The sequence below is a fragment of the Aphelocoma coerulescens genome, chromosome 5 (genome assembly GCF_041296385.1).
Source record: "Aphelocoma coerulescens isolate FSJ_1873_10779 chromosome 5, UR_Acoe_1.0, whole genome shotgun sequence".
In the NCBI taxonomy this organism is placed as follows: Eukaryota; Metazoa; Chordata; class Aves; order Passeriformes; family Corvidae; genus Aphelocoma; species Aphelocoma coerulescens.
In genome coordinates this window covers 6,028,482-6,047,382 of record NC_091019.1, presented here as the reverse complement: position 1 = coordinate 6,047,382, position 18,901 = coordinate 6,028,482, and the positions used below count along the sequence as shown (strand labels likewise).

At 40.3% G+C, this 18,901-nt stretch overlaps 1 protein-coding gene across 14 annotated transcripts in view; it reads right to left on the bottom strand.

Annotated features, from left to right (window-relative positions):
- NAV2 (neuron navigator 2) overlaps positions 1-18,901 on the bottom strand; it is a 371,496-nt gene that overhangs the window by 102,934 nt on the left and 249,661 nt on the right. For all 14 annotated transcript variants that reach the window (XM_069016444.1, XM_069016446.1, XM_069016442.1 and 11 more), the window contains one exon: positions 16,475-16,632. In XM_069016444.1, coding sequence (XP_068872545.1) covers positions 16,475-16,632 — 158 coding nt within the window. The remainder of the gene's footprint in view (positions 1-16,474; positions 16,633-18,901) is intronic.

The following is an 18,901-nucleotide window of genomic DNA, read 5'->3' as shown; positions in this document are numbered from 1 at the left end:
ACCCAGCAGAACAGCAACAAGCTCCTACTGTATAATTTACATTTACTTGCTGTTTCAAGAAAAAGGAAGAAAAAGAATCTCTTCCAATTCAAACCAAAATGTGTTCTGCAATATGTTCTCCCTTATTAAGTCCACAATACTTTTTCATTAGCAAAAACACAGCACTATTTTATAACTAAGGGTTCCCTCTGCTCTTGGCAAAATACTTGCTGTCCAAGTTCAATTCTTAGAAAAACCTCAAACATATTTAAAAATGCAGGAGTAAGGAAAAAAGTAAAACTAAAGTCCTTTCAGTTATTGGGGGTGGGGGTGGTGAGATCTTCACATGCAAAGATAGAAGAAAACTCCATGTTAAAAAATAAAACCAATTGTATTCTTTTGTAAAGAACCTAAATTAAGTATTGCCAATTATCCTAATCCAGCTGTGAGAGAAACTTGTGGCAGTATCTGTACAGCCCTCCCCCTGCAGAGAAAAGAAATCTTTTATTTAGTTAGTTCCTCCTAGTGTTATTTGTTCTTGTTAAGAAATTAGTTCCGAGCTTAAAGAGAGCTTGAAAAATCACACTCACCTACCAGTGGCCACTTCTCCTCTGAATCAGTTTCTCTTTGCAGAGTTTCCCTTTTGGAGATGTTACTCTCTCAATTATCACAAATATGTTTTCTGTTAAACTGCTCATGTTTCCAATTAAATTTTGTCATCTGTGTCTGTTCGCCTGCCCAGCAGCCTGCTGGGGATTAACGGCTCTTACCTATATTTCCCTGCTCTCTAGCACTAAAGTAAACTGTGTACAGAGCTGCATTTTTTTAATTCAAAAATCAACAGCAGTGGAGAGCGTGCGTTCTCGGCAGCAGGAGCAGCCCTGTGAATCCAGCCCTGTAAATCACGAGCTGCTGCAGCCACACAGGGACTGTTTTACTTCACTTTCAGTTGCTCAGTGAAGATACGGCTCTGTTAACCTCCCTCCTCTGATCCAAACCAGATCCACTGAAGATTTAAGTCACATACATCTTCTTGACTTAGCACAGAATCGGGTTTCTAAGAGTATTAGAGACTCCTTAATAATAAACTCAGCCATCTCACATGGTTATGGACAAAGTGGAATAGCAGGAACTAATGATACTTTAAAAAATATTACTGAAGTCAGAAGGCTTCCAGGGCTCTTAAACAGTAACTATTATACTGGCTGGTTTTGCTAGTCCTTTTCCTACGGCAAAGTAGCCACACGGAGCTGGAAGGAATCAGGAGCTGGATTACAGACACAGACAGGAATCACGCTGCTTTTAAGCTTGTGCCAGCCTGCTCACTTCCAGGGCATTACTCCTGTTTTACTCTAGTACAGAAGGAAAAGCAAGCCACCAAATATCCCAAACAGTGATGCCACCTTGCCCTCTTGCTGTTCTGCTCAAGCCTGCTGAATTCAACCCAAAGTTTTAAGGAGGACCAGTGAAATAATGGCATAGGAATCACAGAATCATTAAGGCTGGAAAAGACAACCAAGATCAAGTCCAAGCATTAACACCAGACTGCCAAGCCCACCACTTGACCACATCCCTAAGCATCACACCTACACTTTTTTTGAGCACTTCCAGGGATTCCACCACTGTGGAAAGAGTCCCAGTGACTCCCAGTGCAAACAACAGCAGTGACCTATCACAGTGCCCTGACACAGACACAGAGAGGAAGAAAGGTGATAACTTCTTCAGAAGCTGCCAGCAATGCTCCTCCCTCTGCTTTCAAAAGCTGCACCACTGCTCTTTCTTTCATGCCTCTTACCGTACACCGCTGCTTTGTTTTTGTTTTCATTTCCTGAAGTCCTCCTTCTCATCACAGTCCACTTCCCATCCCCACACCGCACCAGGCTCCTTGTGCACACACAGAACAAGTAAGCCTTTGTCTCAGCCTGTCTTCCACAGAAGACATCCAGCATTGGAGTCAAAGCTTCATGAAAATCCCAATTGTGCACAATGTACAGTTAATTTGTATAGATTATTTTTAAAAATAGTAATAGCCCATCTCAATATTGAGATATCGCTATAGGAACTGGAGATTGACAGTACTTTCAACACTAAATTCTTAATCCACATGTCTTCTGGTATCATCACGCTAAACAAATCTCAGCACAAAGCACAGCCATGCACAGAAATCATCAGAGCTGTCTGAGATTCATGAACATGCCTAGGATGGATTTACAACCAGGTTCCGGGAGGCACCCAGTGTACTGATCAATATGGGCAGGGAAGCCTTCACTTGCTCAGAGAAACAGGACTGGTAGGTGACAAAATGAAAATGACCAGTACTGGTTGTATCTACAAAGTAGAAGGGCTGGCTGTACACCCTGTTAGCACAACATATGCAGGCACAAAAACTCAGCTCCGGGTCTGAGCATGCAGACAAACTGAGCAGATTTAGAAAAGAAATCTGCCTTCTCAAACAGGTTCTTCACAACAGTTTGAGAACAATACAGACATCTTGTACGTGGTATGAACAAAGCCAGCCTGCATTCCTCAGCACTCAGAGCCTACACAAAGTCACTCACCTGAGACAAGAGGGACCTGAGACCCAGGTCCATAACCTGACACTGAGCTGGCTGTTAGGTCACTGCACAGCAGCAGAGGCCACCACATCAAAACAGGGCTCTGACCAGCTCTACAACATTCTCTGGGAAGTGAATGGAAGGGGTTGGTTGATTTGGGACCTCAACTACATCCTAACAGCCCAGATGAGTGCTCCAGTTAACAGACCTCTGGGGAAAGACTCTTAGCTTGGATCAAGTGAAACGGCTTGCTTTCCAAATCCCAAAGCATTGCTCAGAATTTATTTCCCAGCAAAATCCAGAACTTTTCAATTTCTCCTTTTCTTTTTTTATTGTTTTCAGGAAATCTATTTATTTATTTATTTATTTGTTCTGTTTGGTCACTGACTAAAATATGCTTTTTTCCAGTTTATTTGTTTATAAACACAACGTTCTCTTTGTCCCAACGCCCCCACATACCCCTCCTGTCTGGAAGTGAATTTTGCTTCCGTTGCCAGTGGCGTAGGATGAGCACAGTGTAGCTCCATTTACAGACACGTCAGAGAAACCAGAATTAGGACAATACTTTGACTGTAACGTTAAAAAATTATACTATTTTGCAACAGGAATGCAATTTTCAGAGTGTCAACTTAAAATCTTCCACAAAGTGAACTCTGTGAATTCTGGATGCTACGCACCTGAACTGAATGAAAAATATTCACAAAGCCTACAGTTAAGCAGCAACACTTTGGGAAAGGAAAGAAGGTACTTTCTTACACAACTGCAGTGGATTTTGATTTGTACTTGGGTCAAATATAGTGAAACTGGACACTGAACATCCTTAAGTATTTGTTACATTGCACCATGCACAGTTAGTGTAAGAAATAAAAGGTTCACCCTAAAACACTCTCATGAAAAATTGCTCCAGCTTAAGAAAACTTCAGTTTTTCAGATTCTCTGTTTCTTCCTTACGAACAAGTGCTGGCTCTTTTACTCCTCTGGCCAAGTTTGGTAAGCAAAAGGAGTTCTGCTGCCAGAATGCAGCTTCAAATGCTGGGCTTCCTAATGAAGCAGCAACATCAATTCGTGAACACATCAGCATGCAAAGGGGAAAGTTTTATTCAGCATAGCATAGACCCTTCTTTCATGAAAAGGGGAGTAGGTTCCATGCATTCAATTAATAAGCTTATTATTTTCCATGTGTTCCTTTGTGAGGGAGATATTTTCTTTCTTCAGCAACCTGCATTAACTAAAACTGACTATAAAAGAAATGTTTTCAAACCCAAGCTACAGTCTACAATAAATAATGATCACTTTCCTCTTTTCAAAGTCAAATCTTGGCCTGAAATCTATTTTGTTCCTAGTGTTCCTGTTAAAAAAGATGTTGGTGGTCCAGTTCCAATGCCAGTACACACTGTAGCATGGGTAAATCTGATTTCAGCTGCTCCTGCAAAGACTGAACTGCATCTGCAAACCCACCCGTTTGTGAAGAAGGAAAAAAAAGAATCTGAAGGCTTATGATTTAATTCTTCCACAGAAGTCTTTGAGAGCTTATGTTATAATAAGGTCAGGAGAAAATTTATGCAATTTCCCATCATTTGTCATGTTCACTCTAAGTAAGTGGACTTTGATTTGCTATAACTGAAAACTTTCAAAAGCCATCATTATAAGCATGAAAGGCAACACACAGACAAAGGATGTTCTCATAGTTACTCTCCTTAGAAGGGTCAAGAACTTAACAGCATTTTTACCCATTTTTGAATGAACAAGCTGTTATTTTTTATTTCACAGCTATGGGAAAAATAAGTTCTTATGACAAGAAATATCTTTTAGTCCAGCCCATAGATTAGATAAGAGATTTAAAAGCAAATCCACAACCAGATTCTAATTTAGGAAATAAAAGCAGCTCTGCTCTATGACATTACAGTGTCAGAACTGCAGAAACCACTGTGGCAGTTTCATCATTTCCCATCTAGAAGAATAAATGGTGAATCTTGACCCTTCCCATCCACCCACCAGAAGACTCTCCTTCAAAGCACTATACATTAAGTCCTACAGAGAAAAACTTTTTAGTGAGCTGTTCTCCTCTTCAATAATCATTTATCAAACCCTGTAAGTATGGAAATGTCTGCATTCCTGCCAGGAGCAGCCTATAAAAATCACAAACTTTCCATAACCCAAAGCATGAGCAGGTAGAGCAGAACACTCCCAGCAAGAGTGACCTGGCACACAGTCCCTCCTCAAAATAAGCACAACTCTTGTGGCCCACAGAAATTTCCATTTCAATTGCAACGCCTAAGACCAGGGAGAACTACAGCTGGCAGGAAGGGACTGGCTGAGCCACCAGCTTGGGGTGGGCATGGCCTCCACCCACAGGATGGCTGAAGCTTTCTGTTCCCTCTTCTGCTCTGGATCACAAAAAAACCCAACAAAAATCTTTTTTTTAAAGCAGAGACTGCCAGATAGGGAAATTCTGTAGAACCTGAGAAAAGCCTGAATAGGGAACATTTTGCTTTGCTGAGGATAAAACCTCAGAATCATAGTTGGAACCATAGCTGGAAGAGACCTTAAAGATCATCTCCCTGCCAAGGGCAGGGACACCTTCCACTAGATGAGGTTGCTCAGGACCCTTTCTAACTGAGCAGAATTGTTCCCTTCAACTTCTGCCCACTGATTTTCCCTTTAATGGCGATTAAATTTACTGTAACACAACACAAAAATTACCTTTACTCCGTGATATTTTTCTTCCCTTCCATCGTATCTACTTCTTCAACCCCAGTGTTGTAAACTCTGCAATTTCAACAGCAGTTCCACGCATTCACAGCAACATGTTCTACCTCTGAAAACCCGCACCAAAGCCTGTGGATATGCCACAAACTCAACTTCCACGTTTCTGTAAAGCTGCCTCCATTCACACAGAGCTCCAGCACACGGAACAACAGTTCTGCTGTTGGCTGGTTCACTTAGCCAAGACTCATCATTTTTTGCTGAGGTGAGGGGAAATAAAACTGGAGCACAGGCAGCCCCTTTTCTCATTGTCTCGCCATAACCAACTAAGACATTTGAATTCCTTGTTGTTTTTGTTTAGTTACTGTAAAATTCAAAATGCTGTCAACATGAATGCCTAAGAAAGGTTGGAGGGACCTCTATTGACCACATACCAGTTAGATGATCATAAAAATAATGAAACCAAGTTTACTGTGCCATTCAAAACAAGTTGCACTCTCCATTTAATACTAGACAAATACCATTCTTGTTCATTCTTCTCCATTTCCTTCTCACTATTTGTACAATCTAATCCCCCAAGACTTCTCACAACAGACTTATTCAAAAGCATTAATGAATTCCAGGCAGGAAGCTGTTGTGGAGTCTTTCATCAGATTTTACACTTAGCTGGAGTGGACAATATGTACAGTTAGCAGCCTTGGTCTGACACATTTCTCCTGCAGGTTATATGAAATAGGGACTATGAAAATCAGTGGTCTGAGAATTGCAGTCAGGAAATATTGTCCATTTATACCAACACCAACTGGCAGACACGTATTACAATTTATGGTGGGCTCTTCTTCCTTTCAGTTCTCTGCTGCCAGTCACAGATTCTTCAGATATATTTGGTTATGGACGAGGAACAGGCAAAAGGCTCAGCAGAGAAGCCACAAATGGAAGGGCCCAGGGAGGCTGAACGAGGGTCCTACCCAAGGAGAAGGGCCTTCTCCAGATGTGGTAGAAACATGCTGGCACTTAGGGAAGTCTGGGATGTACACCACTGCTCTTTGCTTTCCTATGATTTAATAGTTAACCTTCGTTTCCATGGGTGTTTTTCTGGCACACTTCACCCAGCAATAAATTTAGGAGGAACTGTAAATATTTATTTTAAAAGGAAACATGTAGGCACTGCAAAGCCCATGAAATGCTGGACCAGCTCTTCAGCTGGTATAAATTAACATGGTTCCACCACCTCCAATGCAGCTTTGCAGATGTACACTGGGCAAGAAGCTGCTTCTCAAGGTCAAATTTGACTTCAAAGCTCAGGATTTTTATCCTCATGAGCTGTACTATTAAGAACATGTCACTGGCTAATATTTTTAGGGGTTTTTTTCCTAAAACTTCATTTAAATACACTTTTGGCTTGTTTTATATATTTCTAAAGCTTACACCAACTCTGTCAAAGTCCTGTGGTCTTGTAAAGCTCCATTTCAGCCATGATTAAGCCTTCAGCCAGCCTTTGTGTAGGTAGAAGAGGACACATTTTTAAATGCCAGATTCATCCAGCTGAACAGTTGTAAAATTAGGCACAAATATGATTCACTGCATACTCATATCTTGTCCTATAAACATGCCATGCTGCTTGCTATTTCCTGACAGTCTTTAAGCTGTTTGATGGGCACACACCCAACATAAATATGTCACTGAGGATTTACTAAGATGAGCCAATCTTTCAAAAGCGTGTTTGATTAGAAAAGTGAAAGGATGCAAACAATACCCCAGGATATACGAGTATCTCAGCTGGCCAGAGATGAGTATTTTGTTTGACATTAATGACTCTCATAAGGGTCATCTCCTGACACAAGGCAGGAGCCTTATGTCTGAGGAATTTCTCTGCACTAATACATCTGGTAAATGGGAGAAATAAACTTGAGTCAGTAAGATTTCACTCACTGAAGAGGTGTGTGCTGAGGAAGGAGAGACTGAATGCCTAAATTTAAAAGGTCAAACCACCAGCTATGCAACTGCACTGCAGCAAAAGGAGCTGCAGCAGGATGCAGCTGCACACTTCACAGTGTGGCACTAAGGGAAAACAAACGTCACTCAGAAATGCTTTAGGAGTATCATATATGGAATCAGAGGTTTGTAGAATCATAGAAAAGAAGACAAAGAATTTCACTACTCCCTCCTGCTCAGCAGAAAAGTAAGGCATCAGGTGGAGTGCTGTGTCCAGCTCCAGCAGCCCTCTGAAAGAGACTCACAGACTGGAAAGGGGCCAGTAGAGACCATCAAGACATAAAAGAGATTTATCACAAGGAGCCTATAAGAAAAAGGATGGAGCAGTAAAGATTGCTTAGTCTAGAAGAGAAAAGGCTGAAGGAGACATTTCAGGGCTTTAAATACATGAAGACTGTTATAAACAGGACAAAGATCAAGGAAGAGCAAAAATATGACTTATTTTTAGCTACACAGAATGGCTTTATATGTATATTTTTAATAGCTGCTTTTAAGACTAAATGGACACTGGAAGTGATACAGTTTAAGAGATGGTCAAGTCCCTGTCATGAGACATTTCAGAATAGACTTGTGAACACCCCTCAGGTGTGGTGTTTTCTGCATAGGTACAGTTGGTTTTCCTTCAGAGCTGGAGCACAGACTCCGCATGTTATTCACAAATGCAATTCTACAAATACTTAGTGTGAGCTGCAAACTTGTTAAAATTTTAAACACGGTTCTTTAAACAGAGTTAAAACCAGGAGCCATATCTGCCCTGCAAAGCTATGACTCAACACAAGAAAGTACCAGGTTCCTCAGCATATCTTTCCGATTACCTCACGGTCCTTCCTTTCTCTCTTCTTGTTTTCACTCTTGCAACACCAAATTTGTGATCACTGCACTGTATTCAAGGCAAAACAAACCACCCTGAACATTTGGTAAATACCTTCAATGTATATTATATTTAGAACACTGGACAGGGCTATTCCAGCATCTGCTTTTGGTAGTGCACACAGCAGAACAACAGAAAACACCAACTACTCTGATAATGGATTTATTGAGACAAATTCTGCAAATTTATTTTACATCTGTCTGATTTACAGGGAAAACCCTTGGTCAATAAAACCAGAGCATCTCTTGAATACCAGCACAGAGGAGCACAGAGGCAGCATCTTAAACACTAAGCAGAATATGATGCTTGCTTCATGTCTGACCTAAATGAAACACTAGTACACTTTTACAGAGTGGGATGACTGAAATTTAAGTAATTATCACATTTTCACGCTGTTGAGACAACCACATTTATTTCCCAGTGAAAATCTGAAAGTGTGGGCAAACTGATTTCATATTTTATGGGCTTGTGCCTCTTTAAAAAAATATAAAATCTTTTCCACTTGTGCAATCCTTTTAATCTTAGTGAATTTTGCACAGTCTTATTGAGTCATCATTTCAAAAGCAAATGTTAGATTCATTCAACATTAGATCCATTTCCTAATAAATTATTAGATTCATTTCTAAAGAAAGAGAAACCTTAAAATAATACTAAGCCCAAGATGGATATAGAACAGGAGTGAAAGTAACTGTTTCAAAAAGTTGAAGAAAGGAAATTTTTTCTAAGCCTATAAGAGCACAATTTTCAGTCATGAAGGAAGTTATAGATACCCAAAAATTTTAAATAAATAAATATTATTTAACTTACTGCTATCTGTTGCATGAGCCAACTGTTCCACTCTGTAAAATCACTTCCCAGCTTTCTGACATCCATATACTGTTCATCCATAAGCACAGGGATCTTTCAATCTCAGGAACTCTACTTATTTTTGCTAGTCCCCAGTGAATTGTTAAGAACTTTCTGCTGGTCGTGGTTTCCAAAACTTTCCTCACTCCACCTCTCACCCCAACCTTCCCAGCAGCCTCGCAGAGCTGGGCCCAGCACCAGTCCCAGTGGCACAGCTAAAAACAGGTTCAGTGATGACCTGGCAGTTCGTACCAAAAGGGTCAGTGCCTTTTCAGTGTCAACTTTAGTGCAAGAGAGTCCTCAGCTGGAAATCCTCAGCTTGTAGAGAACATGGATTGAGACATGAGGCTTAATATTTCACATTTATGTTCCACCCGTGTGCTGCTGGATCCTGCAGTGAATCACTCAGCAGGCAGCACTGTAAAAATGAACTCTGAGGGTTTGTATGAACTCTCTCTTCCACAAGACACCAAGCACCTGAACACATCAGGACTAGCCAGTCTTTGATTAGTAAAAGATGGAATTCAAAATATAAGATTTACTGTAATAACATGTAATAACAGAATCACAGGACAGTAGAATGGTTTCGGTTGGAAGGGACCTGAAAGATCATCCAGTTCCAATCCCCTGCCATGGGCAGGGACACCTTCCACTATGCCAGTTTGCTCCAAGCCCCATCCAGCCTGGCCCTGATCACTTCCAGGTATGGGGCAGCCACAAATAAACCTGTGCCAGGGTCTCACCGCCCGCACAGTAAAAAATTTCTTCCCAATATCTAATCTAAACCCACGCTCTGTCAGTTTAAAGTCACATCCTGTCACAAGCTGCCCTTGTCAAACAGCCCTGGGTAAAAAGAGTCTGTTCAGCCATCCCAGTGACCTTTGGCCAGCACGAGGTCAGCTGGCTCCATGCCACAGGAATTGCATCCAGCATCCCAGCTCCCTGCTGCTACTGTCCTGATAACTATCCCTGCACCTGAAGCCATAAAAAGCCTTCTCTTTCCTATTCAGGCTGAATACTACTATAAATAGGTAGAAGAAAATTTTAAATGCTCTAAGACAAATTTCTATTGTGCTTTTTAAGTCTCAGAGCTCTTTTTTCACCACTTTTGGGGTTTTTTAGTTCTTGCACTATTACTGGGCACAAAGGCAAAAGCCTGGGTTTTGTCTCTCTTTATAATTAATAATTTATGTAGAGTGGAAAAACTGCATGAGGTTAAACAGAACATTTCCAGCAAGGAAGTTTGTGCAATGCCACTTGACTATCCTGTTCTTGGTACAGGAGCCAAACCCAATCATTCAGAATGCCAAATACTTCATCTCATTTTACACAAAGCTACAAAAGAGGACTTGTCCTCCATTTTAATGTGCTTAAATGAAAGATTTTTTTATTCAGGAAAACTTTCCAGATCATCTATGTTCATCTTAAAGACAACAGGGCTCAGAAATTTCTGAGCCAAACTCAGAAACCTCTGTCTGAACATCAGTTCTGGGCAAATATTAGATTTTGACTCCTTATGTCTGATGTAATCTCTTCCCATAGCTAAACATCCTCACTCTTAAAATTTCTATCCAATCTGTGGTCTTAATTGGGCTAATATCAAATTCCTGAGAAACAGATACCCACACACTATCTACTGATATAAGGAAGAATTGTTATTACTATAAATATCACTACAGGTATCTTGTAGGTAATAAGGGAACCTTATAACCTTTCTTTGAGACAAAGAACACAAATCAAACCTTTAAGTACCAAACTGCAAAGGAGGTTTTTCCAAAGCTCTATGCAGAGCTCTTTCTGTTTTATCAGCATCCCTCTGTTTCAGAGACCATTTGAATACTACTGAATATCTTAGCCTTCAAGACATTACCCACAAGAACTCCGAGTTTTGATCTCCTTATGCACATTTCTCACCTTGCTCCACATGAAGAGGAGTTTTTCCTCTCAGTTGCTAAAGTAGCCTTTTTAAATTGAATCTGAGGGTTTGACATAATCCAAATCTGCCATTTTTAAATGACCTTAAGCAATGCTGAGTTCAAGACAACCTCAGTATCACACAGAACCAAGCCATGGGAGTGTATTGTCATGTATTTTTATATCAATACAGGATTGAATAAGAAACATTTTCATCATCAGGAGTAGAAATTCCAATGGCTCAGATCCAGATTTAGGATTTTATACTCTTTCACAAGAGGGCATTTAGAGAAATAAATATGGATTTCCTAGTAAGGTTGACTTGAAGATGCTGATTTAACTCTGAAGAGCCTTTCCTGCTAAAGCTCTGACAAGATCTGACATGGCCTCTTGAACTGTGCCCTTGAACTTGATGCCTTGCCCTCCTGAACCTGATAAATATAACTGCCTACATATAAAGTGCACACATTTTTAGCACACATGTGGCATGTGTAACCATACACCAGTTTGCTCACTGGAGTGAGGGTGACTTGCTAACATTTTACTAACGGTAGTCAGTCCTATTTTGATAACACGAAGTGAGAAAGTTAGGACGAAAGAAATTCCTTAACTGTCCTTCAAAACGCCTTAGCAGCCCTTCCTATTTCAGCAGCTCACATTTAAGAAAAGTTTTAAAAGGAAATAATATTTAAAAGTATCAAAATGTGGTAACAGTCTAGGTCACAAGAACCCTCTGGAGATAATCCTTCCAACCTTCAGCTGAAAGCAGAGCCTGAGATGAGGTTATCCAGGGCCCTGTCAAGGCAAGTCCTGAATACCTCCAGCAAGTGAAATCCCACCCCTTTTCTGGACAAACTTCTCCAATGTTTTATTCTTCTCACAGTGAAGAATTTTATTCCTATTTCCAGACAGGATTTCCCCTAAAGGAATGTGTGCCCCTTGAACTGTCACCACACATCCTTGTGAACATAGTGACTACCCTTTACACATTAAAAGGCAGTTATTAAATATACACAATGTTCCATGTTTAAGGGGTTTACCCAAAATCTGAAAGAAATAAAATAGAAGGAGCAGGAGAGGAATACACACTTTTCTTACTCTCCTGCCCCTATGGTATATCCATACCTAAAAAGTGAGATGTGCACAGCCAAGGTTAGCACTGAACTGGCAGGATCTGGTTTGAGAACCCTCTCATCAGACTTGTATCAAGTAAGTTTGCAAGAACACTGCTATTAAAACAGTCATTTATTTCACCTCAGTGTCTGAATCTGTATGTATGCATTCTTGGTTTTTTCCTTTTCCTAATATTATCTGTTTAAGAGAAACCTGACATCAACCTGCCTTCTTTATGAATCTGGGTAATAAACATTTCCTTTGATCTGAAATGGAAACGGCCAAAGTCTGGGAATGCTTTTTTTTCTACTGATATTTCACCTAACATTCAATCCACAGGAAAGGCATCATTTTTCCCACAGACTTCTACTGCCCTCTGTAGGATTTATTTTAAATAAAATATTAGGAACAAAAGTAAAAGGAAAAAATAAAAAGCAAGCATGTAAGTCTGTCACAGTATTGGTTCTCACCAGTACTGTATCACATCATCAACGTGGTGGAGGTGACTTTTTAAGCTGATGTCTCCTACAGCTTCATAACTTCATTGATTTTATAGGCTTGACACAAGAAATAAGCAGAATATTCCGAGACAACACTATAAGACTTTTGAGACTGCAAAATGCAAACTGAGTGCCTGAAGAACAGTGAAGACAGTGGATATGTGAGGGTGTTCAGAGCTAGTCAGAAATCCCCAGCATTTTGCAAAACTGCAGGCTGCTTTCAGAGCACAGCTCAAGAGACTCTCCATTGTGTGCAAACAGAACAGTGACATAAACTCATGAGAAAATCTACTGTATCCAAGTCCTTACTGAAGTTGTACCTTTCAATATATTTAAGTTTCGTTCTTGATACTACCTAGGATGCAGTTCTGCTCCCCTCGCTATGGACAAAAAGTAGATTTATGTATTCTAAACTGCGTATGGAAATCAAATTTTGGCTATATTTTATCTGGTGATCCTACTGGACAATTAGAAGGACATGGTAATGTGGAGCTTCAAGGTAGCCACTAACTAATGACTGCACACAGGCATAGAAATGCAATGTGCATTTGCCTCTCTACATTCCTGAGAAAAGTTTTTGATAATTTAGATGAGTTCAGTAGTGACCTTGGAAAGTGTCCAGTGCCTTCCATGCCATAGTAGACCTGTGGTGTTCAAGGACATTAAAGGACAAGGAAGTAAACCAAAGCTACTCCTACATAAGCACAGACTAAGTAACTCTGACAATTCATAAGAGAGCTAAAAGGCTTCAGCTGTATGAAGGGATTAGGATGACATAAAAAAAAACAAAAACCACAAGCCTGAGTGGCTTATTTCCCCACAAAACAAAAATGCCATTAAGACTTGAATGGCATTTTTCTTTAAAAAAAGCCTGCAACACCAATTACACACATGAAAGTACCCCGTCTAGAATGTAACTGCAATTATAAATCGCTAATCACTGTGACAATAAATAAAAAACCATACTACAGCATGTTGCCACTTTATGATGTGAGGAATGAGGGTCCTGAAATTCCTGTGAGTTTGGGTAAATTCCCTATAAAACGGGAATTCTGCATATAAACTGAGGGGCTAACTCCAAAAAGCAAGTTAAAGCCATCAGGCCCTAAGCTCAAAGAAGGTACCCATGGGACTGAAGAAGGTGTCTAAGTGATCCTTACTAGAGAACACTTATCTCTTCTCCGTATTTTGAAAGTGGTGTCAGACAGCATGTGGAGACAGGGAGAAAACAAAAATACTGAGGACACAAGGTCTGCTGTCGGGAAGAGAGACTTGCATCTCTTTACATGTTCCTTTGCTTTGTGTGCACCTCACATCAAACACACACATCCATCCAAGAACCTCTTATTTCTCTGCAATGGTGCAGTCATTTTCAATATTACACAAATCCTTTCCCCAAGACTTTTAGAAAACCAGTGGTCTCATCAGTAACTGACTTACAGAATCTTTCGAAAAATCTAGGTTATTTATTTCCCAGTAGCTGGCTGATCTTCCATGCTCCATTTGCTGTCCTTTTCCTTCCTGATGCATTCTGTTTCAATTAATGCACTTTCATCGCCACAAGACACAGACGATTGACTAACAAGACAATTTGCATTTGGAGGGAAAGGTCACAGATTAATAAAAGCTAAAAACTACAACCTACTTTTTGTAAGAAACGATTCAAACATAAGACACTGAAGGCCACCTTCTATCACAAAGTGACCAATCATGCCAAAAGAGGCTGAATTTTCTTTCTCCCATTTCCTTCCTCAAAAACACACAACGGAGCAGGTACTGGGTAAAGAGATGAAAACTTACCAAGCCTGGCACACAGCACAGTCATGTGAGTCTCACTTTCTTAGGCAAAACACAGGATATGGGTCAGAAAACATGAATTGTCTTAGCACTTTGACAATAAACTTTGCCTGGCAATGTTACAATTAACTTCAAAATAAGCCAAAAATTTGTCAGACCAATTGCTTTTGTTTTTCATGGATGCAGACCAACTTTGTGTCATGATTATACTTTTAAGAAAAGTTCAAGTTCAACTTTACATAAGCCCCCCTTTTTTTTTTGAAGACCATAATTTATGACTGGAAATTTTGACCAGAGCAAAATTCTGAGTAGTTAATGCAACTTATGTAGATTGTCAGCCTAAAAACCACCCTTGTTTCCTTTAGTCATTTGTAATACTCATAGGAAGCAGCTCATCTCATGTGCTTCTTCAGCAACCAGTTTATCTTTCTCAGGAGATGAATTACAGTGAGGAACGAGGGTTCCCAGAACTGACTAAAAGCAGTTGATATTTAAGTTACTCAGTTGACAAATTATTGTTCTCTCTATGCATGAGGACTTCTTTCTTTTTCTCTTTTGAAGACTAAAACCAGTACTTTACTTTCCTTATTTAGTAATCTTGGTAAACTGAGAAAAAGCTAAAATACATGGAAGCCCTCTCCTCCATGCAGCATAACATCACACCACCCATAAGGAGTAGGGACCATCCAGACAACCCACCTATGCTTCAGGACAAGACAAATCCCATCCCACCTCTCCCCAGTCTAGTACTCACAAGAAGGACAAAGAAAGAGACTGGGGAGATATTACACAGAAAAACAAGGTTTCTACTGCTCCCACTGAAACCTGTTAGCTTGTTCTTTGAACTGAAAGCCAGACCTGGTTCAGATTTAGAGACAACTATTACATGCTGATGTTAAAGTTAAATCATTACTGTTTACACATTTTACCTTCTAAAAAAGCGTGGATTTACCAAGGTAGAATACTGCGGAATTGTTAGCATATTATGCTAATACATTAATTTGTAATACTTAATTTTACTTAATACTTACAATAATTATATTATACAGAGGTGAATTTAATTTTTCTCTTATACAAAATCTGATCAGGGCGTTTCAGAATGTCCCTGGAGGATGCTGAGGATCCTCCACTGCCACCATAACTTTTTTGGGGTAACATTCCAAAATCTACCAACATGCTGTCCTAGGAGAACAATTTCTAGAGAAGAAAGCCCAGAGTTTCCTGGAAAGAACCAAGCATGAGAACCACAGACAAGCTGACCCAGACCAGTGCTTTTCCCCGGAGCAAAATGCTCATTACAGTTATTAGAACTTACGCACGGCCAGCGAGGAGACTCGAGCCTGAAGGCTGCCACTGTCAAGTCACTGCAAGGAGCCTGTGCTGAAGTGCAGGGCTGGCCCATCTTTGTCAGCAGAATGACTTTAAGGATCCAGAACTCGCCCCCAGCCAGCAACTTGACCGTACCAGACTGGAGAGACGCGGTCAGTTCTCACCAGTCACATCCCCCCAGCCCCACTGGTACGTGTGGCACCACGGAGCTCAGAGCTACAAACTCAAGCTAATGAATGCTGTCAGATCACTAAATTAGTGAATGGACACAAGTCAGGAAATGTCATTCAAAAAAGCTCCGCATCACACACAGCACGGCTCTGAGTGTTTCTGAGGCCCTGCCACAGACATCATTTCACTGCAACATTTATAAAATGTAACATGCTCCTGCCTTCAAACACAACACTAGATGGTTCTTGAAATTAGACTGAAATTGTGTAATTTTGTATCTTACAGGATCTTCCACAATAGTGATGGAAATGAAAGCAAATGGTACTATGCATCATATAAAAACTTTGGAGAAATCTTTAGTGGTCATTTCTCATTCTTGTCAAACTACTCATCAAAATGCCTTATTTCATGATTAATTCATTCCCCCTTATCTGTGCTTGAAGCAAAATGAAAAAACATGGTTCACCAGTGCCAGGACTTTTTAAAGTTATTTTTCGGATGTACCAGCAAGTCACAACTTCAGATATATTAAAGAAGGACTATACTTTTTTCAAGAAGCTCCAACTGGGTTTGGATTGCAGATGTCATGTTTACAACACACAGCTTTGAGACAGTCTTACAACTTCTGGAGATTAACAGAAAACCCAGTTTCCTCCGAATGAAACCACTATGAAGAAAAATCCAAAATTTGTGCTTACCTTTGTCATTGCTGCTTGTTGGGGTTGGAGGGGGAAGTCCAGGCTTAGATTTGTCATAGTTGTTAAAGCTCTGGCTGCGTCGGTTGTTGGCACTGATGGAACCACGAGCTTTGGCCTCGCTGCCCGCAGCGGACACCCTCGTGGTGGGACCTGGAAGTCTGGTGGAAGAATTACAGCATGATTAAACACAGGTAGAAAGCACTCTGGGGAAGAGTCTATGGGATACCATGCATAAGCTGAAAACAAAAGGATCAACAGCACAAGTATAGACTCATAAGGGTCTTTCTGCTTCTGTAAGAACAAATCAAAGAATCATCTTAGATGAAAAGTTTATGTCAAACAAGATGCAGTCTGAATTGTTTTACACCAGAAAAAAAGCCCTGAGACAAAATCTGCTGAATATCACCTGCCATAAATCTGCTGAATCAGAAATAGTTACAGGTAAATTCAGTGGAATATATACCACTGGCAAAAGGTTAAAAGTGAGGCACTGATGTTCTTAAACCAGATTGCTGGAGACTTTGTCACATGCCGCCCACATAAGGGCTAACCTTATTTCAGAAGTAACAATGAGATGGAACCTGGCTGCCTTTTCCCTTGAAGAGAAGCACATCACATCTCTGCCCTGGCAGCTACAAAGCTCAGCAGCCAAGCCCAGCAAAACTTTTACTTGGTTTAGTTATTTGAGCCTATATAAATCACACAAACCTTCAGTACCCAAACCTTCAGTACCCTCTCTTAGAGTAACCACATTATCAGTGAGCTGCTATAATCCTCTGGTTTAAACTGGGCATCTGTCTCCTCCAGCATTTTCGTACCATAGCCTGTATTTACCAGATTTAGCTGATTAACTAGGAAAAAAAATGCAGTTATTTTGGAGTAAGTACACAAGCTTTTAGGCTTTTCAGGCAAAAAGGAAGGTGGAAGACTTCTCTAAAAAGCCCAAGAGAATCAGGAAAGCCACTGGCATCACATCTCAGAACACTTCAAAGCCAACATTCACACACAGATCTTTTTAAAGCTTCTCTATATAAAATACAAAAATCCATTTAAATAACTTGTGTCAATAATAAGATAAAACGAAGAAGTCCCAGTTGTCAGAGAGAGTGGAGATGCAACTGACCAAATCACCGCTGTGCCTCTGAGAGAAGGAAGAGAAGCCAGGAAGGAACCTGGCAGGGCTTCCTAAATAAACTGACTTCTCCAAGACTAGTGAAGAAATAGAAAATATGAAAAAAAAAACCCATGAAGAAAAAGCCAAAATGTCAGCAGCTGCATGCACATGCTTTCAAAGCTCAGAAGAGTCTAAGACACGAGGGCATCATTCAAATACAAACCCAGAAATTAATTTACAAGCTCAAACCACCACAGATTCAGCACAGCACATCATGGTTCTGAGGTTGACTTTTAGACAAGTCTCTCAAATTATCCAGCTTTTTCCAGCACTGGGGAGTGCTAAAAAGTTGTCCATACTCATCATTCCAGCAAGGGATCCATAAGAAAACCCCAGAGATGCTTCATCCACTGTAGAGGAGACCACAGGGGAAGAAGCTGAGGGCAACCAGTGACAAATAAAACTGTTTGAGAACTTGAAAGTCACCAAGATAAGGAAGTTCATGAAAAGTTTATTTTGTTTGACAGGAAATGAGCTAGGTTTTCTACAAGGTACCTCAGGCCAAAGTTTTCACCCAGTTTTGAAACACTGAGTATGGGGCACCCACCCCAGAATGGCTCCCCAGAGGGCTCCAGTATGGGAGGGGAGTTTTCCAGTAGTAGGGAAGGGACAATCTTCCTGTACTGCTGGATAAGAAAAGGCTCCCCACACAAATCCACACAGGTTTTGCAAAGCTGTCACATTTTAAAGTAAATAAAGCTCCTCAAACCATGTGACCACTTAAGAAGTGACAAGTTTTCCATTTGAATCAGTATTGTCAGTGCCAATAAAAACACAAGAATAAAAAACCTATGTGCTAAAAACACTCTTGAAGATATCCTTTCTCTTAGACTTTCTTTTCTCCCCACTGTAGTTTAATTAACTGGTTTTAAGCCCCTGCTTTTGCTATTAGCTCAAGATACTTCACAGCAGTGCCTGTGAAATCTAAGGAAAAAAATCAGGTTCAGGGAGACACTTCTGGGTTCTTGCTATTTAGAGAGAAGGTACTGAGCTTGGAGAACACTCTTTAATTACTCCTCAGCACCTCTGTTAAGCAAATATGAGCTGTCAAGCCATAATTATGATCAAGGAAAAACATGAAAAGGAAACATGGAACTTTTTAACAGGGATTATTCTGCAGAGATTCATTGTTATCATAAAAGAAATAAGATGCAGGAAATAAATCCAAATTATACAGCAGAAAAAACAATCTACACATACTGAATAAAGATCATAAGCTATAGTTCAGAAGCTTAGCAAAAATGATATGGTAT